Source organism: Colossoma macropomum, unplaced genomic scaffold, assembly GCF_904425465.1.
Source record: "Colossoma macropomum unplaced genomic scaffold, Colossoma_macropomum, whole genome shotgun sequence".
NCBI lineage: Eukaryota > Metazoa > Chordata > Actinopteri > Characiformes > Serrasalmidae > Colossoma > Colossoma macropomum.
In genome coordinates, this window is record NW_023494801.1 from 18,051,002 (window position 1) to 18,078,159 (window position 27,158).

General features: G+C 40.5%; 1 protein-coding gene across 6 annotated transcripts in view; it reads left to right on the forward strand.

Moving 5' to 3' along the window:
• Positions 1 to 27,158, forward strand: part of bptf (bromodomain PHD finger transcription factor) — a 43,385-nt gene that overhangs the window by 2,024 nt on the left and 14,203 nt on the right. For 3 of the 6 annotated variants that reach the window (XM_036589570.1, XM_036589572.1, XM_036589574.1), the window contains exons 2-18: positions 731 to 1,553; positions 4,462 to 4,685; positions 9,834 to 10,028; positions 11,033 to 11,215; positions 14,182 to 14,367; positions 15,015 to 15,166; positions 18,006 to 18,349; positions 19,552 to 19,683; positions 20,076 to 20,205; positions 21,077 to 21,212; positions 21,395 to 21,706; positions 21,878 to 23,723; positions 24,786 to 24,910; positions 24,999 to 25,127; positions 25,281 to 25,431; positions 25,571 to 25,691; positions 26,040 to 26,277. In XM_036589570.1, the coding sequence (XP_036445463.1) occupies positions 731 to 1,553; positions 4,462 to 4,685; positions 9,834 to 10,028; positions 11,033 to 11,215; positions 14,182 to 14,367; positions 15,015 to 15,166; positions 18,006 to 18,349; positions 19,552 to 19,683; positions 20,076 to 20,205; positions 21,077 to 21,212; positions 21,395 to 21,706; positions 21,878 to 23,723; positions 24,786 to 24,910; positions 24,999 to 25,127; positions 25,281 to 25,431; positions 25,571 to 25,691; positions 26,040 to 26,277 (5,427 nt within the window). The remainder of the gene's footprint in view (positions 1 to 730; positions 1,554 to 4,461; positions 4,686 to 9,833; positions 10,029 to 11,032; positions 11,216 to 14,181; positions 14,368 to 15,014; positions 15,167 to 18,005; positions 18,350 to 19,551; positions 19,684 to 20,075; positions 20,206 to 21,076; positions 21,213 to 21,394; positions 21,707 to 21,877; positions 23,724 to 24,785; positions 24,911 to 24,998; positions 25,128 to 25,280; positions 25,432 to 25,570; positions 25,692 to 26,039; positions 26,278 to 27,158) is intronic. The other 3 variants (XM_036589573.1, XM_036589575.1, XM_036589576.1) reach the window with 2 other exon arrangements.

A 27,158-nucleotide genomic window follows, 5' to 3' on the forward strand; every position in this document is an offset into this window, starting at 1 on the left:
TAATCAATATATAACTTCATAATATTTTTCGTGTATGTGTAAATCACACTCTCTAATGTGTCATAAAGAAAAGTCATGAAAGTGACATTCAGTGCATTTTTGAAACAAAAAAACATCAGCTAAATGTAACTGAGCGTTAAGTTGAAATAGAAAAGATTCTACTAAATCTCACCTTAAACCTAACCATAACTTGAACCCAAATCTAATCCTAAACATAACCCTAGATAATCTATATGGGACTTTCAAAATAAAGTATGGCCCAACATTTTGTAAGGTTGAGGTGCGCACAGTTGCAGTAGTTACTCTGAAGTTAGACGGATTACATAATGCTTTGGCTTTATGAAATACACTGAATCAAACGGTACAAATGCTTATGATTTTATAAATTGAAAGTTACTGTGATGTAAGGAATTATGTAGTGCATGACGTCTGCATATTTACACATGTTCATATTAAACTTTAGTTGAGTCTTACCTATAGGTCCAGCATATTTTAGTGTTTGCTGTGATCTAACGTAGCTGATCCAACCAATTAGCTGTTTAACAAGCTCTTCCTGAGTTGAATTGGGTAAGTTAGAGTGGGAAAACATTACAAAAAGCAGGATGTGATCAGGAACCACCGGTTATTAATCTGCACAGAAATAAACATTTAGGTTTAAAGGGTATGCAGAATCTTTTGGATATGCCACTGCCTTGGTTGCTTACTCTCTGCATATTTGTTGTTTTCATAGGCCGGAGGAGACGGAGAGCCCGTCGGCCACGCTCTCCCATCCTGGAGCAGAAAGAGATCCCTGCACTGGAGCTGCCCACCTCCTCTGAAGACCTCCTCATTCCTGCCGAGCATCTGCTCAACGCCTCATCCATTTACGAGGTCTTGCGCAACTTCAGCACGGTTCTGCGTCTTTCACCCTTCCGTTTCGAGGACTTCTGCGCAGCCCTGGTAAGTCAGGAGCAGTGCACACTGATGGCTGAGACGCATATCGCCCTGCTGAAGGCCATCCTGCGTGAGGAGGACACGTCCAACACCACCTTCGGCCCGGCTGACCTCAAAGACAGCGTCAACTCCACACTCTACTTCATTGATGGCATGACCTGGCCGGAGGTAGTGCGGTCTTACTGCGAGAGTGACCCTGAGTACCGGGACGTCCTGCCGCACCTGGAGGGTGAGGACTACCCCTTCGGGCCGCTGGAGAGCAAGGTGAAGGTCCTTCAGTTCCTGGTGGACCAGTTTTTGACCACAAACCTAGCGCGCGAGGAGCTGATGTCGGAGGGCGTGGTTCAGTACGACGATCACTGCCGCGTGTGCCACCGGCTCGGTGACCTGCTGTGCTGTGAGACCTGCTCGGCCGTGTACCACCTGGAGTGCGTGAAGCCTCCTCTGGAGGAGGTGCCCGAGGATGAGTGGCAGTGCGAGGTGTGCGTGGCGCACAAAGTGCCTGGTGTCACCGACTGCGTGATGGAGGTTCAGAAGAGCCGACCATACCTCCGCCAAGAGCCAATCGGATACGACCGCCACCAGAGGAAGTACTGGTTCCTGAACCGGAGAATCATTGTGTGAGTTTTTGTTCATATTCACTTTTTTAACCCAGTTTTTATGGCCAATCAGGTGGTCCATGTGAATTTTTATTTCATATTCACTTTTCCAACCCAGTTTTTGTGGCCAACTAGATGGTCTCTGTTTTTGCTCTACCAGAAATTCAGTGCACAGATAGAAATATTAGTGTTTAAGTCAACAGAGGGCGCATTGCTGAAGCCACCTCTCTAGCAGCAAATACTCCCTGCAATTAAGTGCTCCCCATGGACACATGTTGACTTTTGCCCATCTTTCAAATCTTTTTCTGAAGATTAGCTTGCTGAAGAAAACATTTGTTTTTTTTTGTTAATTTCATGCATTTTGTTCTTTTGAAAAGCCGTTGATTATCTGATTATGCTACAGTATTGCTAATTTATGCTACAGCCTCTATTGGAGATGCATGTTATGTTTGCGCCAAGCCATCAATGGTGTTCTTTCACTTTCTTTAGGAGTTTGGTATAGACACTGAAACTTTAAGTATTGATCAGTATTGGTGCTGATCCAGTTTTTTGTACCATGTCCCTGTGTGCTAGTTCAGGCTAGATTTGTTGCAGGTTGGGCTAGATTGCCCCCCCCCCTCCATCAGTACCAGTTTGCCATCTCTGTTTAATACGGCTCATGGTAGCTTTTACCTAAATAGTAATATCTGAAGATAAGCTAGAAAGAAGCTCTGAAAAAGGTTTTATTACAGTGAACACAGTTAACACAGTGTTGCAAGTAACTGTGACAGCTCTATTACAGTTTTCTTACTGGTGTGATTCAGATGTGTCGGGAGCTGAGAAAATAAATATGAGCCATCTCAGGGTTCTTGGGGATTGAGTTCAGAACCATTGCAGACATAGGTGGGTAAAGGTCTGCTATACGGCTTCCACACAGGGATGTGAAACTAGTCCAAGGCTGAGCACAGCAGTGTTTTATCTTGTTTTTACACACCTAACTCATCTAACTTTTTAGGCTTTCATAAGTTGAATCAGATGTTAGAGCAGAGAAACACTTCATGTTACTGTGATCTTCTGCTGTTTCGGCTGCTTGACTCTCCAGTTATCTTCTATTCTTTAGACAAACAAAGAGAAGTAATTTGCATCTTTGCCCAATTTATTAAGAAATGCTGAGTTTACTTCTGAATGCTATGTGGATACTGGGCCTCTCCTCCAAGAGAATCTACTGATTGTGTGCAATATAATGGCAAAGCAATGTGCTTACCCTTGTTTAACTAGGATTGATATTTAGTATTAATCTGCTTTAATGTAGTCAGTATAATAAGGGGGAAAGCTACTGATACTGCAGTTCTTCTCAAGTTGAAATGCTTCAGATTGAGCTGGTACTTGCTCTGGTGTTGGTATGGCGTTTCCTAGCGCTTAGTAGACTGGGTTTGGTTCCCTGTCTGGGCAAGATTACTGTGCTATGTGATTGAGTCCTTGGACAAGCCCCCTAACTGTACACTGTGTCTACCTTTGTAACATGATGAAAATTCTAAGTTGCTCTGGATAAGAATATCTGCCACTAATAATACCAGAAATGTATATGTCTCACACAAGCAAGAGGATCTTCACTTTTTTATGCTTTTATGTGGTAGAAGGGGAGAACTGAGAGAGCGTGAAAGTTAAACCTGTAGTGTGGATTATTCTAGTTGTCTTTAGTCTCCTGTTCAATCTAGACATACTCGACCAAGTACCTGGGTACTTTACACAAGGAAAAAGTAGGGATTACATAGTAGTTGTGCATTCAGATTGGTGCTAGAGCTGCCAAAGAAATGTGTGTCAAATGCTTGATTAATGTCATGTTTTTTTTTTTAACCCCAAAACTAGAAGTTATTGACACAAACTGGAGTGTTTGGTTTTGAATCTGGTCTGAGGAGGTTTTCTGTTTTCTACCAGCATCACTCCATCTGTTTTGTGTTTAGGTGTTGCAGGCCCAGTGTGATTAAATAGTGAATTTGTCCTTGACACTTGAGAATATTTCAGTGAAGGATCCATCTCTGCTCCCCTTCTCTGAAAAGGATACCAGGATAAATTTGCATTAAAGGGAAATTCACCTGATTTTTCAAAGTTTCTGCATAATTTAAAAGTTGAGATGTGAATTCACTCAGTGTTAGTGGGAACCAGGGGTTGCGATGTCTACAACACAGATATAACCATTTAATTAATTATTTACCATTTAAAATTACCAGTTAACCTTTTTAATATGTAATGTTGATAATGGTAAAAAAAAAGTGATGAATCTTTAAACGGTTCTGGGTTTGTTTGTTTTTTTGTTTGTTTTTTGGGGAGGGGGTGTAATTTTTCCTTAATTCACTTCTTATGCACATTGTTTTATGATAGTTATAAAATAATGTCTTGGAGATCAAGAAATGTCTTCTGAATCATTACATATAGTAACTTTGTAAGGCAGCTTTTTTAGAGGTGGTAAATGCTTCAGATGTCTGGTTACTATCACCACCACTGTGAGTAAATTTCTTTAAAAGGCTGCATTTCACATCAAACCACCCAAACCACTTTGTACTTAATTATTAAGTTATACAACAATTTTGAAAAATCATTTGAATTCCTCTTTAAGACTTTGTAAGACATGTTCAGTGTATCTTTTGTCCCAAAATTCAAACCCCATGTATTGAGAGATCCAGTTGAAGCAGATGAAAGGAAACCACTTCTGAATGCTTTCTCTCATTCCATCTGTACAAAAGACTTTTGCTCAGCTTCTTGTCAAACTAAAGGCACAATCAATATTATGTAACAGATTCTTTAGGCATTGTTTTTTAGCATCTAATGGCCTATTTGATATATATAGGCAAAATACAACAAGGGTCACCATGGGTGCTTTGAATGTAAATACATCTGTTCTATGTCTGCAGAAATAGAGATTCTGACAGTGTGTCTGGTTGTGTTTCAGTGAGGAGGACGGCGAGGCAGAGGTGGGGAAGAAGATCTGGTACTACAGCTCTAAAGTGCAGCTGGGGGAGCTAATGGAGCTGCTGGATAAAGAGTTCTGGGAGAATGATCTGTGTGCTGTTCTGGAGGAGCTGAGGGAGGAGATCCACGCTCACATGGACATCACTGAGGAGCTCACAAACAAGGCCCGCGGCAACAACAAGGCCTACCTCACCGTCGTCAACGGTAAGAAACATGTTGAATCCTAAACAATTGCACACGTTTGTTTCTGTTACGTCTGTGTCGGACAAGCACGACAACACTTTGCTTGTTGTTTAAGCTTTTCAAACCAGGAGTGTGGATGTCCTCTCCTTTAAATTTCAAGTGCTTACTTGAAGTCTGTACACCATGGATGGCAGCACTTCTATTAGAGGGGAGTTTCACCAATTTTTAAAAATTTCTGCATAATTCAATAGTTAAGATATAAACAGTCATTTAGAGTGGTTTAACAAGAAAATGCACCATTCTGCAGAAATTACATAAAGTAGTGACAAATATGTTGCCGTAGGCCTGAGAGATTTCTTTATGATAGTTTTAACATAAGGTTTTGGCATGACATGTTTTAAAAAATACATTTATGACAGAGAGAGAAAAGTACACTAGACTGTTCCCCATGGAAATCTTAATTGTTTTTGATTTAGGGCTGTATACCTTTATCAACATGTCAAAACTCAGGCGATAAGTGTAGGTTCACTGTGTGTTTTTATTTACTTATTTATTTATTTTTACTTACTATTTTTATTTTTTGTAAATAAAAAGGCAATATTTGTGTTGTGGACATCATGACCCCCGGTTCATATCGCCCTTGTGAAGTAATCGGAATCAGTAATTTTCTTGACACTGCGCCATTTCACATTAACCATTCCATATGGACCCGTTTACATCTCTAAGATTTTTATCAATTTTTTATTAATGATGCAGTTATACGATTTTTTTAAAGTCACGTTAAGCAGTTTTTTCCTCATGCGTTTCTTGGCTTGTTAAGTGGTTTCTTTATTTTTCTCATGTTCCACTCCTTGGGTTAATTATTGTTATTATTCTTTTTTTCCCATATGATTTCAGTTAGCAACTGCTATATAACTGGGTTTGTCCAGTTCTTTTGGTTCTCTCGGTGCAGGCAGTAATAGCCCACAGGGGGCACTGTTGGAGTCCTTTTAACAAATATGTCAACCTAAGTAAGCTCAGCTTGCATCAATTGCCATGGATTTGATTTAGGAAACAAGTCTTTTGTTACAAACACCCAGAAGGGCTGTTTCTGTGCAGACGGGCTGAAGAGGCTGAGATGAATGAGAGGCTGAGGGTGGGAGTGTTTTAATTGGTGTAAAGAAAGTGTGGTTGAATTTTGTGTCTTCAGGAATAAAGATTAGAATCACACCTGTGAAACTGTGTGTGTGTGTGTGTGTGTGTGTGTGTGTGTGTGTGTGTGTGCGCACATGTTTCCTGAGGGTGAAATGTCAGCAGATAACAGCTCTACAGTTTCATGTTGCTGCAGTGTGAGTGATTCAGAATGACAGGAGTGCACAGTGATGAGAAAAGAGAGAGGACTAGCATGCATATGAGCGCTCTTTCTCTCTCTCTCTCGCTCTTTCTCGCTCTCTCACTCGCTCTCGCACTCTCGCTCTCTATTCTCCTTGTTTCTTTGCTTTTCTCTTTCTTTCTTTCTTTCTTTCTTTCTTTCTTTCTTTCTTTTTCTCTCTTTTTAATCTCTCTTTCATACTTTTCCCCCTTTTCTCCTTTCCTTTGGCTCTCTTGCTGTCTTTCTCTTTCTTATACTCTCTCTCTCTCTTTCTCACTCTCTTTCCTTGTCTTTCATTTGTGTCCTTTCTCTGTCTCATTCTCTTTTTATTTCATCTCTGTCTGTCTCGCTCGCTCTTGCTGTTTCTTTCCTTCTCTTTGTCTCACTCTCGCCTTCTGTTTCTTCTTCTCTCACTTGCTCTCCTTATTTCTTTCTCTCTCTTTCACTCTTGCATGCTGATTCGCTGTCTCTCTCTCTCTCTCTCTCTCTCTCTCTCAGACAGAGTGCTGTCCTGAATGTGAGAAGTGCTTGTGTTGTATAGGTTTGATTTATTACTCTCTATTGCAGCATTCATTATACAGTCAGGTTCAGGAAAGGCTTGTTAAAAATAATAAACGTTCCTACTCCTGCAGTTTTCCGAGCAATTATTCTTCTCTTTTATTATTCTGCACTGTTCTAGCACACATTTATGATCACACTCTTGGAAATAGCTTGGCTCCATTAAACAGTTTTAATGCTTTCAGTGGAGGAATACCGGGTTCTCTGTTTTGCTCTGTTGTGAGTGTGAATCCTTTATCATGTCAGCTGTAGGGACGCTTATCTCCTCAGAAACTCCGCGTTTTAGCTCTGTACCCTTTGCGCTGTCCCTTACGTTCCTGCAGTAGGCGGACAATATGATAACCAATGGTCTGCAGTTCATGAACTGCGTGTTTTTTGTTTTTTGTTTTTCCCCCCATAACTGCAGCTTTGAAACATGCATGGCACAGATCGTCTGTTCGTGTGAAAATCAGTTCGGTATCGTTCATAGCAGGTTTCACTTTTGCTAATGCCCAGTGATTTTGAAAGAGTAATAATTTCAGGCTGTTATCACCAGCGTTGGAATTCACCTTCTGCTGTTTTCACAGCTAGATTAGCCTCTAACTGTCATATTCAAAGCACAAAATGATAGTAAATCCGCTACCAGTGCAGGGTGCGCTCCTGCAGGTGTATTTCCCCAAAGCTATTTTTAGAGGTGGAGGAGCATGAAAGGCACTTGGTGTGTGTAGGAGTGAAAAGCTGAGATGCTACATCAAAAAGCTACATCATGATAGTGTTTATCATAATTTTGTGTTTAAGTGTGTAGAAGTTTTCTCTCTGTTCTTTAGAAAACCTTGTTTTTGTTGTTGATCTGTGACCTGTGTTTGTTTGGATTAGGCTATACACATTTGCATTGTACGTTTTTTTAAAATGATTTACTTATTGTGATTGTTTTTTTTAGCTTTTAGAAGTTGGAGTTATCACCAGTTATCACAAAAACATGTTATTATTAAAAAAAAAAAATTATAATTAAAAAAATAAATAAATACTATTTATCATCCGTAGCTAAAATGAATAATTTTCATATCAAAATCATACTTGGAGAGCATTTTTTAAAATCACAAGAACTGCTGTTTTTATTATAGCTTACATTATTAACAGTGAGTTTTCAGTGGGCTAGTTTTACCCTAATAACATAGAGCTTGTAGATGAATTAGACCAATCGGAAACTCCATTACAAATTACCAAACTGTTTTGTGTAAGTGATAAACTGGCAGTCTGGAACAATTTCTTCAGCATTCAGGCCTTAAGTCAGAAAAAGTGGATTTGCTGGTCTTCGTGACAAAAAACATGCCCTAACCTTAATTTATAAAAAATATTTTTTTTAATTCCCAGTTGCACTGGAATGAAAAATCACAAATCAATCGATATTTTGGTGTTCATAGAGAGAAGTGGTTGTTAAGTATGTTAGTTATTGTTGTGTTCAGTCTTGTTTTCCATAAAAGAAACACGCTTCATGTTGTTGCCATGTTTTTTGTTTTTTTTGTTTTTTTTCTTGTCAAAACTTGATGATGAATGGGGCGAAAAACAACATTTAATTAGCATTGCAAAACTACAGTGGTCATTTTTTTTTCTTTTTTGTTGTTTACTTATAACTCTGAGCCATATTAGAGCAGATATGTGTGAAGATGCATGTGAGCTCATAACCGAATAAATTAACTGCTCAGAAATTATTAGCAGAACTGAACAAAATTGAGCTACCAACAAATATGCTATCATAAGTAGACCTTAATAGAATATGGTGCAGTTCTGCACTATTACAGAAACAAAATACTTTTGAGGGGCTGTGAGCAAAGCCATAACATCAGATAGAGGACAAATAATGCCTAGTGGAGACTGCGTGATTTTCGGAGTCTCATAATCTCTACACGACATTTATTCCTCGCGACCTGTTGTTTGTCGACATATCGAAGTACACACTACACTAGCAATCACAGATGAGGCTCACACTCTGCACACACTTTTACCCACAGAGATCCATAACAAAGTGTGCCTTGTCTCCCATTGTCTCTCAGACATAAACGAGAGATGTGTTTATCTCATGCTAAACTGGTGTTGGAGAAGCTTGCTGTGGTTGTTTCTGCACCAATTTGTGCAGGAAAAACAAGAAAGAGGAGGAGAGAAAGTTTAAGCAGAATTCATGCTTTTTCCAAAGCCTTCCAGCCTTCCACTGTTTTTTGGGTACACGCAGAGCATGAGTGGCCATTGCCAGAGCGGAGGACAAAGCTGCGGCAGATTTTAACTCTGAGGCGGCTCTAAATCTAACCGTTGAGCTGCAGCCTTGCGTCAGTATTCGCATATTTTCTCCATGTTTGTTATTGTTTGGGTTGTTCATGCCTCTATTCAGGATTTTTCCTGTCCTTTAGTTACTGCTCATTGCTGCTCCTGCTACTTGTTGTATAGGTGCTCACCCTACACAATTCATGGTAGAGAGTTTATTTTGTTTTCAGGGAAAACTGAATCATGATTTTTCTTACTAATATTGTGACTTGGTAGATTGTGATTTTATTTTCTGTAAATTAAGTTCCATTTTAAGTGGCATGATTTTTATGGCCAAGTAGTTCAGTGTATTTACTTTTTATGACCAGACTGCCAAATAGACAGTGTTATTAAGTTACATTTCCCCACTTTCCAAAGATGACATTGTGGATAATGTCGGCTATAATAAAAAATTCACCTTTTTAAATTGCAATTCCGATATAAGAAAAAATTAGTTTTGGTGTGCGCAGCAATTTGTAGCCAAGCTAGGTGGCTTATTGTTGATCGCAAAAAATATTGTCTGCAATTAGAAAATTGCGGATAAAATTGTGTAGTTTGAACTTGAGTTAAACGGCAATGGTAACAGTAACACGATATCCGCCGGCTCCTCTTAATACCTTTGTGTGTTAATGTTGATGAAAACCTGTCAGATAAAATACTGCAGTGATGTCTGTGAATAATAAGGAGACAGAACTGAACATGTGGCAAGGGACTGACTGCCAGATCACATTCATGCTATTTGAAAAAGGAGCTTAGATTCTCTATCATGGTCTTGCCCCCACTCTGATGTATCTCCACTATGTCTTAGCAACCTATATGTCTGCAGGTGTGTGATGTAAGGCGTCAGTACTGCTGTGAGCAATCGAGGAGCAAAATATTATGTGAACAGTGTCTTACTCAGTTTGTTGGTCTGTCACAGGTAGACGATGCATATCTGTGCTTTGTTTGTTCCCATTATGAAGTGAGACGAAATGTGTTTCCAGATGAGATCTTGGACCGGCTGAAGGCCCGGCAGGAGGCAGAGCTTGATGAGGTGAAACGGCGTACAGATGAGAAGGCCAGGCAGGGGTTAAAGGTTGGTGAGGGTGATAATGCGGTCTCATCTGCTGCTGATGGCTCTACTCCACAACAAGATTCAGGAGATGGGAATGCAGTGAGCGAGAAGACTGCGGCTGATGGTAAGAATTGTTTGTCAGTTCTGACAAATATAATAAGAATGTGAAATACACATCATGACACATACGAGAATTGTGAAAGCTCCAAAAAGTAAAGAATAATGTTAGGTCCATGTTACAATGATGTACAAAGCTAGCTCACAGAAAGTTGGCACAGTAGGTAAAATGCAAATAAAAACAGCAAAGCAATGATTGCAAAGTCACTTTGACCTGTATTTAAATGAAAACAGTACAAAGGCAAAGCAGTTTTTGTTGTCAATTTCATGATTTTTTTTTTTGGTAAATATATTCTGAAATTGATGCCTGCAAAACATTCCAGTTGGGACCAGGTAGTTTAAGAATAGAAAGATGTTCCCCAACAAGCACCTAGGAATTTCACCTTCTGGAGTAGAGCTGAGCGAGATGGCCAAAAATGTTATCATGATAAACAAATTTCATATCCGTCGATATCGATACATATTGTGATAAATGTCAAATCATTATTTCTTTCAGATTCTTGCTCCTGAGTGGTTTATTGCTATCCTTTGTGGTCAGAACATGACAAACACTTGCCAAACAGTGGAACAATTCACAAATCTGTCATAGGATAATGGGATAAAGTTTCTTGTTGGCTGCACGGCTGCAATTTTTGTAATAGTCATAATTTAGGAAAGAAAATGGCTGTCCGGGTTCAAGTGCAAAACTGTGTGTGTGTGTGTGTGTGTGTGTGTGTATATATATATATATATATATATATATATATATATATATATATATATAACTTGACCATTTTGAAAAATGCACCAACAAAACAGCAGGGCCACAATTTTATTAATGTGTCGTATTGTTCATGTACACATGATAAATAAATAACTAAATAAAGGCTTGAATATGTGCATGTCATATTGCAGAGGACGTCTCCTCTACATTGTAGTAATGACTCAAAGATTCCAATAGAGACTCATCCGTAAGTTGGTCTGCAAGATGAGCGGGAATGAATGTTTGTTTGTGTTGTGCCTGTTTCATAGCCGCAACTCCTCCTGCTGCTGAGGACAGTAGCATCAGCGTGTCTGGGCGCCCTCAGGCTGACCCGCTTAACCCGTCTAAAATCGACCCCCAAAGCCCTCCAGCAGGCGCTGCCACCCCTGCCTCCTCCACTGCAGCTGCAGAAGAACCTGGGGAAGGGGCTGAGGTGGAGAGGGAACGGGCAGGTACAGAGGAAAGATGTCTTTTCTCTCGCATAAGAACTTAATTGTGCTTTTGCTGTTGCTTGTCCATCTTTTGTCAAGCTCATCTTGTGTTCATCTGTCTTGACTCTTGAGCTTGTGGAGTGTTGCTGTGCTTGTTCTGGCTTTCCTTAATCCAAGTGCATTCATCTTTATTTGTTCCTTTATTCTTTTCAGAATATTCAGCTTCTCTTGTTTCATTTTGCATCTTGTCCTACTTGTCGCATGTTAGAGCCACGCTTCATTCATGTTCATCAGTGCTATTGCTTTTGATTATGAGGTAAATTGTCATTGTCGAAACCACCAGCAGGCTTCCACATTTTTCCATCTTTTGGCTCTCGTTTTTGCGTTTTTCATAAGCAACAGACAGTATGAAGTAATGAATATATGCAGAATGCTGAGCTGCAGTCGGGCAATCTGAACGTGAAGATTCAGTGATCTTTTTTGAATTGTTAGAGTGAATGTGACTAGAGAAGAACTAATCATGAGTTTTTGTAGCCAAAATAATCTAAAGCTCACACTGCGTGGGGTAAATGATCACGTTACGACCCTGTTTACACCTGGTCACTTCATGTGACAAGTATCTGGATTGTATACTGATAAGATTTTAGCCACATGCATTTACACTTTGCAGTCAAACGCATCTCTGATTAGTTGGACTGAAATTTGATTTCTTTGTGAAATGCAATATGCAGACCTGCTCATTACACGGCAACCAATTACCAATTGTTTATCTGTTCAGCTTCTTCCTGTTTTGCACATTTCTGTCCATCCATATTACTGTTGAGCATTTTGTTTTGTCCGGTTTCCAGCCATATGTATCTTCCTTGCAGTCAGTGGTCATGTGCCCAGCGATGTACTGAATGGGGAGGGTTTCGATTATCAAATGTGTCAGGGAGAGACGGATACGTTTACACTGTTATAACATTATAACGTGGCTCAACTGCGTCTCACACCACCTCCTGAAGTGGTTTGAGCGATCGGATTTGTATCTGCGTCTTGGGTGTGTTATACCTTTGCATTTGTTATGTGGCTTGGACTCATCTAGATGTAATCCTGATACTCCAGATGCATGAAGTGACCAGGTGTCTAGCACAGTATCTGTACTTTGTATTAGCCAAACTTGCAATGCAAACATTCCTTGATCTTTAATGAGTCAAACTGGCATAAGTAACATGGATAAAAAAAAAAAAAGTGCAACATTGAAAGTAAATGGCAACTAAGTGTTTAGCATAATGAGACAACATTTTAATATCAGTGTAGGAGCAACATTCAAATACAGTGTCAGTGCCTCACGATTTTTACCACACAAATTACTGCACACGTGCTGAAATAAACCCAGTACATTGGCTGATTGCCCGTTTCACATTTTGAGCAAAAATCTGCTGATTCCGGTCTTGGCCGATTCCATTTGCATCCCTAATTGTGACCAGTTATAATTAATATTCAGTCAGAGTGTGCTCTCATTTTGCCAGCTCTCATAAAATCAGTCTTTGTGTATTGTTTTATGGTATATTCTTCTACTTTTGTAAATAGTTTCTGGAGTCCAGTTTTGGTATGTTTTATAAAAAAACCTGAATTGAATGGTGAAATTTGCGGCTGAGGCACTGAAATATTCCTAAAGAGTAGTAACGCTAAGGTCAGAGATTTATACCTCATATTTAAGATTGTGGGTTCTGCTTGTTTTCCACTCTTTGGCTTGCTTGACCCTCCATCTCCACTTCATTTGCTTGGTACAGTGAACTCTGGCTGCTTGCATTGCTCAATACAACGTGGAGTTTGGCACTCTGAGCACTTTCAGGCCGTTCCTAGCATCCCTGCTGCACTGGCCCTCTGCCTCCAGCCAGGCTGACAGCAGGGTTCCAGTCCTGTGAGAAAACAAAGCATTTCTGGCACAGGAGCGAGTCAGCTCCTCCCCGCTACCTCTGTTCCACAATACCGCCATAGAAAAGTGCACTGGCCTCATGCCATCCTCAGCCTGTGCTTCAGCCGAGGCCTGCTGGCATCTCTTTCTCTACTGCAAGAGCATAGCTTGGGCTGTGCTTGTCTGTTTAGTGCAGATCATGCCGAGATTGTTCCTTTGGCAGCTGACTTTGTAGTTTTTGCATACATCCTCTTTCATGCATCTTGTGTCATTTGTGTTGGTTATGATCAGTAACTAAAGGTGCACTTCATCCAAAACGTGCAGCCAATGATAAATGCAAGCTTGCCTCATGTGCACTTGCTCAGTCGAGACATTTTTGCTGCCTGAAGCTTGTTCATGTAGTTTTGCACTGGGGCTATGAGGCTAATGTATCTAACAAGTAATGGATCTTATACCTCACCAGTTAGCGATGTGCAAACTGCATGCCTAAATCATTACACGCTTGCCTCAAACTGTTATTATGTAATGTCAGAGACTTGTTTATGTGGTTTCTGACACTGTGTGACATGCTGGTATTGATAAAAATGGACAAAAGTATGTCACATAGTATAAATAAATAAAAAATAGTAAAAGCAGTGTTTCCAAATCTGAATGCTATCAGATTTTATACGTAACGATTTGTCATACAATAACTGCAGAAACCACATTAGATTACTGAACTACGCAAATAATTGCTAAACAACTCAATATGGATTAAGGCAGTTGTATAATGAGTTAGGTATTCAGTTTGCTCGGTGTTGGTGATCTAGCAGAGTTCATTATTTTATAGCTACATTAGGGTTGAATCTAAAAAAAGCTAAGTTTAGAAACCAAACAAACTGGCTGCTGCATTTTTTTGCGTTTTTAATGTGAGAAGGTGAAAACTGTAAATTTGATTTTTCTCTCAACCATCAGTTTAACTGGTCTCTATACTGCTGGCTCAGATTAAATACATTATTGTTAAAATATTAGGGTTGCATTTAAGTGGAGTATTACTTAAACAGAAATATTTGATGTTGATCAGGAAGTGGAATGTTCTCTGTTCTAGATAAAAGCTCAGAGTCAGGTTGTCAAGGTGATGGGGAGCCTGTCCTGGAAACTGAACCTCCACAGACTGCTGATGAAAACAGCTGCAGCAGTCACTTCTCTATCTCTGACTGCCTGAGGCCCCCAGAGGAGCCAGACCTGGCTGACCGCTCTTCACAATCTTCCATCAACAGCCAGGACGATGCAGGTATATGCAGTAACACACAGATCTAACATGCATGCTATGCACAGTCAGTTATATCCTGCCTGCCATATTTCTCATGCTTGCAGTGCCTGCCAGAAGTTTGGGACATCTGGCTTTTCAAAAGGGGTTTTGAAAATGAGCATGTTTTCTGGGTCGTTTTACAGTAGTTTAACATATTAACTAGAAACCTGTTTAGATTCTGCAGTTTTTCTTTTCAAAAACTGTGAACCTGAGCAAGCAGTTCAACATCAATGATTGCCTTATTATCCAGGGCAGGTAAAGTCAGGACAACGGTATTGAAAATCACTTGACCACTTAGGCAAACTGACGTTCAGCCTTAGGATGCTTTCGACAGTGCACTTTGTACTTGATATTGCCTTTATTGGCTTGGAAACACCCTCCTTGCTGCAGAAATTATATGTTAAGTGTCGCAAATTGCGTAGTTGGTAATTGTCTATAGCACGAATAGTCATTCGAAATGTCATAAGTGTAACAATTTGACAAAGAGAGTACACCCTTGTTAATAAAAAAAACAGACAAAAAAGTTGATTATTTTTGACCCATGCATTAATAGTGTTGCAGTCACATTGTTTCATTTACAAGTCATGTTGATTTGAAGCTGTGTAAGTTGACTGGTATGTATGTGGCAGGTGAGGGTAAAGGAAATGGAGAAGGTACGAGGACAGGGTCGTCTATGCGCATGGTGACACGTCTGCGCAATCCTGACAGCAAACTGAGCCAGCGCAAGATCATGCAGGACAAGGATGGTAGCTCGCAGGATGGCAGCAAAGCACTTAAAGAGGTGAGGGTTCTTTCTTCTTAAAAGCTTTTTTTTTTCCCCCTTGGCTTAGAAAGGTAGTGCGGTGTGCTTCACTCAAAACCGAGAACTGAGCTGTTAAGGTGCTGAAGAATTTTCATGTATTATATAAAATTATAAATAATGTGTACATATAAATATGTACTTTACACAAGATGTTGGAACATTTGTTAGGAGGATTTGGTTGCATTCAGCCACAAGAGCGTTGGTGAGGTCAGGTGCTAATGTTGGATGTTTAGTTCTAAATCACAAACATCACTCCAACTTAGAGCTGGGCGATATGGCCAAAAATGTTATCACGATAAACAAAGTTCATATCGTTCGATATCGATACATACTGCGATAAATGTCAAATCATTATTTCTTTCAAGTTTGAAGGCTGATTTTTGGTCCTGGGGGGTTAATTCCTGTTTTAAACTATTCTTTATGGTGGGAACACGACAAACACTCAAACAGTGGAATATTTCACTAATCTGTCATGGAAGAGTGGGAGAAAGTGTCTGGTGAGCTGTTTTTACCAGCTGGAAAAGCATGGCTATTTTGTAATAGTCATGATTTAAGAAAGAAAACAGATTATTTTTAGCTGTCTGGTGACGAGCGCTCGGCTACCCCGTTACAAATGACATCACAGTATTCAGACACCAGCTAGCGACGACTGAATTTCTCTATACTATCGTAGTAGTTTGAGGGGTGAACTGCAAAATATCAACACCAGACAAACAGAGTTCTCCTTTTAGGTACGTTTAAACTTGAAAGCGGTGCTTTTGTGTCTTGTTTGATCTACAGTATCATCAATTCTCCGTGTTGTGGAGTGACGGAGCGCTGCTTCAAGTTAGCCAGCTGCTAAAAACAGCTAGCCTGGAAAGCTAGCGCTCTCCTGCTCTCCACTGCCTCACAGCTTCCTCAGTTTACTTTCGTTTAAATCAGCGCTGTAATTTAGATGAACCCACCTCTTTCTTTCACTTCCGTTGCTTGGCAATGCACTAATACTTAAATATGACTGTCCGAGCGCTGCAACAGCGCTGTAGTTGTGAGGATTGTGATTGTGATTTAACACTGCTAAAGCTGGTTAGGCTGTACGGAAAGAGGTGAGTTCGCTGTAGGACAGTATAGTTACACCACTGACCTCGTCACTCACACTCAGTCACAGGAGAGCAGATCGCCAGTCGCTCCACTCAAACAGGGAATTTATAACTCCGCGTTTCAGCCGTTGCTAAAGACTCATCTTACTCGTGGCCCCCTCCCTCTCTAATCATGTAGAAAAACTCGGAAGTGCGCCCTCTCCTGGCGACAGCAGAGTAGTGTCACTTTCCTTGCAGTAGAAAACGCCACCAAGGCTTTCGCTGAACGTGGGAGTGTGAGAATGGAGTATTATATCGAACATTTATCGAACATGTCGTATCGCTCTATCGAGGAAAAGTTATATCGTAATAATTATCGTTATCGTTTTATCGCCCAGCCCTACTCCAACTCGTCCTAAAGTTATTGGATGGAGCTCCTTCACTCCAGTGAATGCAGCTCCACTGCTCCACAGCTTAGCACTCAGGGGTTTATAGATCTCTAGTTGACACTTAAAGTGAATTCAGTATTTATAAAGCTTGTGTGGATACTTTTGGACAGTTCCAATACAGTCAGTCAGTGTAGTACAAATAATAATTAAAGATAACACACACATCTACAAAGGAGATCACAGAACGTGCACATCCACAGAATGTAAACTGAATGTACAGGGTATTCATAAATATATAGTTCAGGTGGAATATGATTGAAACAGCTGCTGATTTCTATAGAGAAATTGTTCTCTTAAACAGCGTTTATATTACTTGATTATTAATCTTAAAAGATTTATTTTTTTTCCTGTACTTTATTTTTCCCCCCATGGTCCACATTTGTGTGGTTTTATTTACCAAAAACAGTCATTCATTTTTACATGACCGTTTTCAACCTCTCTTTATCCCCTAGATTAAAAGACTTTAACAATGTGTACATGTCAAACTTCTTTTTTTAATTTAATTTTTAATTTAAAAACAGCAAGGGAAATTCAGGTTTCCATGAAATGGTCCCTTAATGGGAGACTTATCGTTCAGTAGCTGCTGAGTTATTCAGTAATTACTATTAGGGAGGCATGATATGGTTTTGTTTACTGAGCACAAGTATGTTTTTTAGTACTTGATACTGAGTCCAATACCATAATGAATAAAGTAGTTGTTGGTGTAAACAAGTGCAGTGTACTTTAACAGTAACTAAAATCTAGCTGATTTTAAATGATGTGAATTAACTAGCTATGCTACAACAGTAGCCTTGGATTGATTAGCGTTTCAGTGGAGAAGAGCAGGTTTTGTTCCACAGCAGAAAAGAACTTTTGTACAGCTGTAAGTAAAGTTTGTTTCATAGTTTTGACCCCTTCTCCTATTCTGTCTCAACAGCAGTCTCTGTAGTGTGAAAGCAGACCCTTGTTCACTGCCCACTTGAGTTGTTTGTCAGTGTATACTAGCCGTACATCACATAGTATCAGCTGGTAACGAATGTGGGTATCATTGCCTTTTTTTTATGAAGCTGAATCCAAGTAAATGAGCAAGGGATCGGGCTGATGCCCAATACCAGTATCGGTATCGATGCATCCCCAATTACTGTGACATTAATGTGTTAGTTATGTAGTTATGAGCATGAGTAATTGACATGTGGGCCTGCATACAGGCACTTGGAGGTCAAGGACCGATTATAAGTTTTGCTATTTTAGTGAATGATGTCATTGTTTAGACACAGCATTAGCTTTACGATAATATATAACATAAGAAATCTAATACTGTGGTTCTTCTCTCAGACCCCTCCGCTAATGACCTATGGCTCTGTCAGGAAAGATCTTGCTGGAAAGAGCAACTCTAACAGTGGTTTCTTCAAGCTTGGCCAGGAGGGCAAGTTCCGCGTCTACCACAACCAGTACAGCACAAACACCCTGGCCCTTAACAAGCACCAGCACCGCGAGGACCATGACAAGCGCCGGCACCTCTCTCACAAGTTCTGTATGACCACCGCTGGCGAGTTTAAGTGGAATGGCTCCGTCCACGGCTCCAAAACGCTGACCGTGTCCACTCTGAGACTGACCATCATCCAGCTGGAGAACAACGTCCCTGCTCCCTTCCTGCATCCCAACTGGGCCTCGCACAGGTAGTCCTGCTGTAGTGTATTTCACCACCTATGTTTTTTCTAGGGTGCTGTGGATTTTTTTTTTTCTTTTGACCTGAGTTTCTTAAAGTCTAAACAGCAAACAGTGACCTCTATCAAGTTTAAACCACCTTGATATGAGTGCAGTTTTTAGCACATGATGCCATGTCAGTTGAATATTTAAGCCAGCAAGTGCAAATTATTGTCATAATGCATGATATAGGTTGCATAGAGTAGTTGACAAATGTAGGTGGTGCTGGACAGGGCAGTGCCTGATTTTGAGATGAAATATGACGTCTGCAGAAGTAGTGGTTCAGTTGTAATATATCTTAATTTAGAATATTGTACAGCACTCATTGTTATTTACTGCTTTCTAGTGTTCTCCTAATTGCAGTAATATGCAAAAGTAAGGAAGGTTATGTAAGACTGTATTTGAAAGCCGTGAACTGCAGGGTTGAACATTTCTGAGCACGGAGGGTAACAGTTCCACACAGACAAGGTTCAACACGGAACGCTCAAAAACTGGGCTCAGCACATGTTGGGTTTTTTTTTTGTTTTTGTTTGTTTTTTGTTTTTTTTTCCCCCTCCCCAGCACAGTTAGCCAACCATACTCTAATCAAATAAGTTCAGTTCACTCATACCAACGCCACATAAATGAAAGCAGTACACAATGTTAAATCCGCCATTCATCAAACATCAAAGCTTCAATCTAAACACCAATTTCTAATGATTGAACAGCACTGATAACCAAGAGAGAGTAGCGTTAGCTGGGTAGCATTAGCTTAGCTAGCATGCTGCCACCTCTGCTCACCACAGAACAAGTTCAACTCTGACAAACAAAAGCTTTCTTACGCGTAGGTGTAGGTGACAATAACTCAAATCTGAGGAAGCGAAGTCGAGTGACTCGAGGGTGGTAGGAGGGATAACTTTAGTGTGTTCGGCTAAAACCTTTGGAAAATGGAAACTGAAACTGGGGAACAGTGATGCTCTGAAAAACAGCACAGAGCACTGTCACAACATTCTTCATCTCCAAGCTGTAACTTAGTTTTAGCATTATTTTGATAGCATTTGATAGCATTATTTTTTTTTCTCTTCTTAGAAGGAATAAGAGCATTTGTCTAGACATAGTAATGTTCCTGCACCCTAAGGTTGAGTCTGTCTGTTTTAGAAATGATTTATTCTGATGGCACATTTTCTTGCCACAGGTCAAACTGGATAAAGGCAGTCCAGATGTGCAGCAAAGCACGAGAGTTTGCCTTAGCTTTGGCCATTTTAGAGTGTGCAATCAAACCAGTGGTTATGCTCCCAGTCTGGAAGGACTCTCTGGGTCACACAAGGTCAGTAAACACAGACGTGCATCATCTGTGCTTTGAATTGCAGATATATAGATGAGTAATCAAAACGAGATGAACTTGATTTATATAAAATGTGAATATGTATTGGAGTATGCCTTTATTTTATACTTGTGCTGCTGAGTAGTTCAGAAGTGCCCTTAAGTAAATGGATGTTTGCAGTATCCTGAAACATTTTGTTTCCTTTCATACTTCTTTTAGTAGGAAGTCATGTTCTTCTAAAGTGCTGTACTGATGTGTCACTAATGTCTTTGCCCGAAGCTACTTAAAAATGTAATGTAAAGGTTAAACAACGCTGATTAAACAAGTCACAAAGTCACCTTGCTCTTTTTATCCCAAATTATTCCCTCCACTTTTCTCTCTCGGTCCTCCCTTAGGCTTCATCGAATGACCTCTATGGAGCGGGAGGAGAAAGAAAAGGTGAAAAAGAGAGAGAAAAAACTGGAAGATGAAGAGACAATGCAGCAGGCCACGTGGGTGAAGTACACATTCCCCATTAAGCACCAGGTGAGCACAGCACATGCTCTCAACGCTGCATTTAGTCTTGCGCAGATAATGTAGCACACGACTGGTTCCAAGGATACAGAGATGAACTTTTGTGGAACAGTATTGGGACAATCAGCTGAATTGTTTGTTGTTTAAAGGCAGGAAATTGTTGATGGTATATACCAGTTCTTTTGGCATGCATCACTGAAACCACCAGATTCTCTTTTTTAGTGCAGCTTTGAATTTATGAAATTCAATGATTTTACAATTCACTGATTTGAAGAAATCGTTCAGAGAAAAAATATTTTATGCAGTTTTCCAAAAACACAGATGTAGTTGATTGGCTGAGACATATTTGGTGTCCAAATTTTGTTTCTTCTGTTTAGCGCTGGAGCTTATGGGGCTAACATTGCAAACAAACACTAGAAATCAATAGTCACCCGAATATTTTCTCTAGATATTTATGCATATGTAATATATTCCCAAAACTTCTCAATCCACATCCATGTCTTCATTAAGGTTGTGCAGACTTTCCAGTGTGGTTCCAGACACAGTGTAACTTACTGTGAACTGTAAAAAATTAACAAACTGTTCACTTCTAGTGTTGTTGTCAGCAGTAGCCTCATAGCTCCAGTTTTAAACCGAAAAAGTAAAATGGGGAAAATTTGTATACCTTTTTTTCGATCTTTTGCTGGACTATTTATTTATTTATTTATTTATATTTAAGGCTACAGCTGCTGATTCTAATCCTGCTCAATTTTAGCCATCATTCTCTTTAACTGTATCTAAGATATTGCTTGTCTATTTTACACATTATTTATACAGTAAGTTTGTTGTCTTAAATTGAAATAATTGCTAATTTGGACAAACGTTTTTTGTCACTGTGTGGTAGGTGTGGAAACAGAAAGGGGAGGAGTACAGAGTGACTGGGTATGGTGGTTGGAGCTGGGTCAGTAAGACCTATGTCCACCGCTTTGTCCCCAGACTACCTGGAAACACAAATGTCAACTATCGAAAAGCACTTGAGGGTATGCTTTTTTTTTTCTTTCTCACAAAGTGGCCTTGACTACGTTTACATAACCATTCATTCAAGTTATTATGCATCATTACTGCAGGTTTTATTAATATGTACTACTATGTGATCGGTTTGTGACCTTTAATGTTTGGTGGTAGGAAAAGATTTTCACCAATTTAATCTCTTACTTTTTAGCTGCTAAAATTGGCAATGAAAACGAAACATCCCACCCGCAGAAACAAAATAGCCCTTCAGAAACGCATGAAGTCTCTGATTCCATCCAAAAGCCTGGAAAGGAAGACAAACAGCAAAATTCCGTTCCTGAATCCACAACAGAACCTTTTTCAGCTGAGGAGCAAACCCTGAAAGAGCAGGATGAAAAAGAGGAGGAAAAGATGGAGGTGGATGAGAAGGCTGTGGATAAGAATGATCACCTCTCCAAGAATGAATCCTCTGAACAAATGGACACTATAGCCTCTAACTCCACTAGTTCCAATGAGGAAAAAGGTATTCATATGGAACTAAATGATTAATTTTTATGTTTCTTTGTACATATTCAAGTGGTCATTGAAAACAGCGAAGCATTTGTCTTGCACATCTTGTGATTGCAGAGAAGTGTTGTATTGTATCATAATATAGTACATAATGTTTTCTTACATGATTTTCTCACATTTACAGTTAATGTTACCACATCTTCGTCTTTGCTGAATGACCAATCTCTCAAAGGGGAGGCTGTTGATGGTGAAGAGTCCAGAGTCAGTGCAGCAACTTCTCAGGCATCCTTCGACTATGAAGTTGTGAACGTCAGTGAAGGCTTCCAGCTGCGCACAGCATACAAGAAGAAAGTCAAAGCATCGAAGCTTGATGGCCTTCTGGAACGACGAGTCAGACAGTTCACCTTGGAAGAGAGGCAGAGGCTGGAGATGCTTAAGCAAACGGCCATCTCTAAGCCAGCCACTGAGAAGGTAAAGGAGGATCAGGAGACAACCACCTCGTCCACAAATCAAGAGTTGAAAACTGAAGGAACCACCCCTATTCCTCCAAAAGCTGTGGAAGCTGATGGGGTAGTAGAGCCAGTAATGAAGGACAAAGATCCTGTGGTCCAAAAGCTTGAATTTGACCAAGAGGAGGAGCAGGTGAAACCCAATTCCTTAGAACAGACTGATAACCTTGATGTCAGATTGGACTCCAGTCCAAAGACTGAAACAGTGGAACAAGGACAGAAAACAGGAACAGAAGCAGAGCACAAAACGGGCAACGGAGCACCAGTAACAACTGCTGCTGCGTTTAATGGAGGTCCACAGCAAGATCTGGAAACAGATCTTGAAGTAAAACCTGAAACGGCTTGTCCTAAAATTGTGGATGCAGAGGGGAAGACTCCAGTTGAAAACAGCTCTTCCATTAGTGAGAATGGTTTAAATGTAGAAAAAACTTTGCCAGTACATGTAAATGGAAAAGATGGTTCCATAGACTCTCCCCCCGCAAATCTCCCCAATAATATTAATTCTAAAGAGATTATGCAGACTATGGAAGATGAGACTAGAGTGGTACCACAAAAAGAACCCCTGAAATCGCTAATGAATGGCGACTTGGCTCAAGAAGGTCAGAAAGAGAAGGCTGAGCCTGATGAGGAACCAGTGGTGGCCAAGTCAGACTCTGAGTATCTGCCACCTCAGAAGATAGCTAAGCTGGAGAACAGCACAGAAGGCATTGTTGACTCGACGGTTAGTTCTGCTCTATCCCAGCCTACCCCAACAGAAGCTAGCTTAAAACCAGATGTGCTTAATAACAGTGCCAAGGTGGCGTCAATAGAGACTGAGGAAGCCAAGCTTAAATCTCTCAGTCCATCATCCATTCCATCTGGGGATGAGTCCAGCCTTAGCAGTGACGTTCCTGAGAACAGCAATAGCAGTGGTAGTGGGACTAAGACCATAATTACGCAAGTTACCACAACTACCACTACCACCACTACGGTTTCCACTGAGTCACGTACTGTCCAGTTAGCAGAAGTATCAAGCACACTTGATGGTACTGCTAGCAATAATGCTTCTACCGTGAATGCATTGGCTGAACCAAAGGTGGAGTCCACCACAACAGTCTCTACTCTTTCTACTACAACTACCACCACTGTTACCAAGGTTACTAATCCAGTCCTTGGAGCCAAGGTAACAGAGGAGAGCAAGACTGTTGTCACAGCAACGCTAACTGATGCTAAATCAGGGCCTTCAGGTTCCTCTGTGAGCTCCATGACCGTGAGTAAGGAGTACACCACTAAAGACAGGGTACGACTGATGAAATTTTCCCGCTCCAAGAAGACCCGGTCAGGGACAGCACTGCCTTCTTACCGCAAGTTCGTAACCAAGAGCAGCAAGAAAAGCATCTTCGTCCTTCCCAACGATGAGCTGAAGAAGCTTGCGCGGCGAGCCGGTATCCGTGAGGTGCCCATATTCAACTACAATGCCAAACCGGCTTTAGACATCTGGCCATATCCATCCCCAAGACCCACATTTGGAATCACGTGGAGGTCTGTAGATACTTTGGGTGCATTGTTTTGCTTTTGTCTTTGATTTTGGATCAGTTTTAGATGGTAGTTTGTTAAACATGTGCCACATGTAGTTACTCAACCCAGACATGTTTGGTGTCCAAAGTGTGCTTCATCAGTTTTGTGCTGATGTAACTAAAACCAGTTAGCTTGACGCAAACCGCATGTACAAATCATTTTTGGACATAACAGAATTGACCATGCATTTTGCAAGAAACCTATTGTTGGGGTTTATGCCTCCATTACTTGTTATTTGGGTGGTGGATCATTCTCAGCACTGCAGTGACACTGACGCAGTGGTGGCATGTTAGTGTGTGTTGCGCTGGTACAAGTGGGTCAGACACAGCAGTGCTACTGGAGTTCCTAAACATCTCAGTTTCACTGATGGACTGAGAATAGTCCACCAACCAAAAACATCCAGCCACCCTCACGTAGGCAGTGTACTTTGACCACTGATGAATGACTTGAGGATGACCAACAGAAACTGTGCAGTAACAGATGAGCTGCTGTCTCTGACTTTAAGGTGGACCAACAATGTGGATGTCTCTAATAAAGTGGACAGTGAGTGGACACAGTGTTTAAAAATTCCAGCAGCACTGCTGTGTCACTGGTTCACATTGATTTTTGTATTGATCCATTAGTGTGAACACAGCTGGTGAACAAACTAGTATTACAAGCCTCCATCTCAGTTTATTAGCTTCAAAAAGCTCTCCACTGTTAACGATTATGGGAGAAATCAGGAAAATATGGCATTCGGCTGTGTTTACTGTAATATGCATGTGCACGTTGCACACACAGTAGGAGGAAAAAAACACTTGAATTTTGTTCTGACTTCTTAAAGGTACATGGGCACAAACCATGGACATGTATTAGACTACATATGAAAGTGGCTGATGTGGTTTGAAAAAAAAAAAAGGTCAGGTTTTGGTGTTTATACATCTCTGACGTCAAATTCATGATGTGGTGCTTCACAGGTGATGTGAACATAACCAACGTTTGACAATAATTTTAGCTGATTATTGAGCCACCCTTCTCGTCTCACAGGTACCGGCTCCAGACCGTGAGGTCTTTGGCTGGAGTAAGCCTGATGTTACGGCTGCTCTGGGCTTGTCTCAGATGGGACGACATGGCAGTGAAGCCCTCTCCCGCTGTGGGAACCACACGGACAGGTACATTCTTGTTTATTTCCACTCTCCACATGAAACTACTAGGAGTGGGTGAGTGTTTAATCACATTTTTATTCCTTCATCGCTGCAGAAACATCTGAGACTGATATCACCACCACAGAGATTATCAAACGGAGAGATGTGGGGCCTTATGGCATTCGATCAGAGTACTGCATCAGGAAAATTATTTGTCCACTGGGAGTGCCTGACACTCCCAAAGGTAAGGTGACAAAGTCAGACAAGAGAGGGAGTAAACATAGTTCCAGGAGGTTTCAGTTATTTAATTATTTCTGTTAGTTCATAATTTCTATTAGGTATTTGTTCTGATTTTGTGTATTTCACTGTGAAGTGGCTAAAATGTAGCAATATTCAGAGACCCCCACACCCCAAAGAAAAGGCCTGCGCTCCAGTGCTCTGCGGCCAAAGAAACCAGAGCCTTCTAAACAGACAGGGCCTGTAGTGATTGAGACGTGGGTGCCAGAGGAGGATCTGGAGCTCTGGGAGATACGAGCCTTTACTGAAAGGTGTGATGCTCTGTGCTTATGCAATTACATATTGTTCCTATTGTTTTTTATAGGTGTGCTAGGTTGTTTCCTCCAAATAACAGAGCCACTGTGATTTCCTCGATCAAACTGTTATTCATTAAATTCTTTATGTCTGCAGAGTTGAGAGGGAAAAGGCACAGGCAGCAGACCCAACTAAGGTTAGTGTGCAGAAGAAAGCTGAAGAGGTCAAGGCCCAATTGGAAGCTCAGCTAAAGCACCAGAGATTGGCAGCCCAGCAGGTGGGAAATTAGATGGTTACCCACCTGGGGATCCCCTCCTAGCAAACTTGGCAAAAAAAGGGGCAGATAAAAAAGGGTGTTTTTTTTCCATTGGGCCTTTGTTGAAGAAAGCACCGTTTGGGGTATCCCAAGCATTTGTGACATTTTATTTGTTCCATGTGATTATTCTAATTGATTCAGTTCAAGTAAGTTTCATTCTGTCACATTTGTCAGTTTGTGTCCTTATTTCTGTAAATCTGTTCACCATGGCAAATTTTGTCATGTTCATCTCCCCTTTGTGTGCTGTGCTTCCCCATTTGAGAGTGGCTCTGCACACAAGCTCCTGACTTCTTCATATTTGCTTTGTAGAAACGGTTGGAGCAGCAAAAACCTGGAGGCACCACCACCACCTCCACCTTGACCAGCACTCCCACCAGCGCTGGATCCTCCACCCAGAAGGTGGTGGTAGGCTCTTTGACCAGTCCGGTCACCCCTGGGACGAAAGTAGTACTGGCCACCAAGTTAGGTACACCGGTGACATTCCAGCAGAACAAGAACTTCCAGCAGACCTTTGCCTCCTGGGTCAAGCAGGGCCAAGGTAATACAGGTCAGTGTTCCAGGGGTTATGGGACAAAAGTGTTGATGCAATTTAAAGTCAAGTTTTTTTCTTTTGTGTTGGACAGTGACTGAATGTTTTCAATATGTGTTCCTTTTTATTTTTTTCATTTAGTACATTTGCTTGCTGTACATACATCTCTTTATTTTACCTTTTGACTGCCTCTTAAATTTTTTTCTGAAGGATTGGTTCTACAATGAATCAAATTTACACAATTTTCCACTTACCCCAGATGTGATCGATCAGCCAAGACATGTTTGTTGTCAATTTTGCTTCTTTAGCTTAAAACTGGAGCAGCAAGGCCAACATTGCTAGCAAACACTAGAAAGCAGTAGATACCTAAATAGCCCAAATCATTTCTAATAAAAATTCATCAAATCTTCCTTTAACCTGCTTCCTTTAACCAGTATGACTTACTGTGAATTAAAAAAAATTAAGAGGTTGAGAGAAGTTTGTGGATGTATTTAGAAGGTAATGTATTTTACTTGGGCTGTTGAGTTTGAGTGTTTGATTTCAGTCTTAGCATCTGGGTTAAGTGGAAAGCTACTAAAGTTGCTAAACTACTAATTTAAAATTGTTTGTATCCGATTTTATTTATTACAGTTGAAGTAGAATGCATAGAAATATCAAAGCAGCTTGAAATGAACAGATGTATTCTAAATCAGTGATGCCCACTTACTATCCAGTACAAATGTCCATGAGCTTGGAGAAGTAAAATAACTGCTAATAGACACTTATATCTTTTTTTTTTTATTGCTCTCAATCATAACACGTTTTTAAAATATGAAGGGAAAGAAGATCTTAAATGAATGAGTACATTTGTGGTCATTGTCAGAGTACAGTTAAACTGTTGAAGAAACCTGTGGGATGGT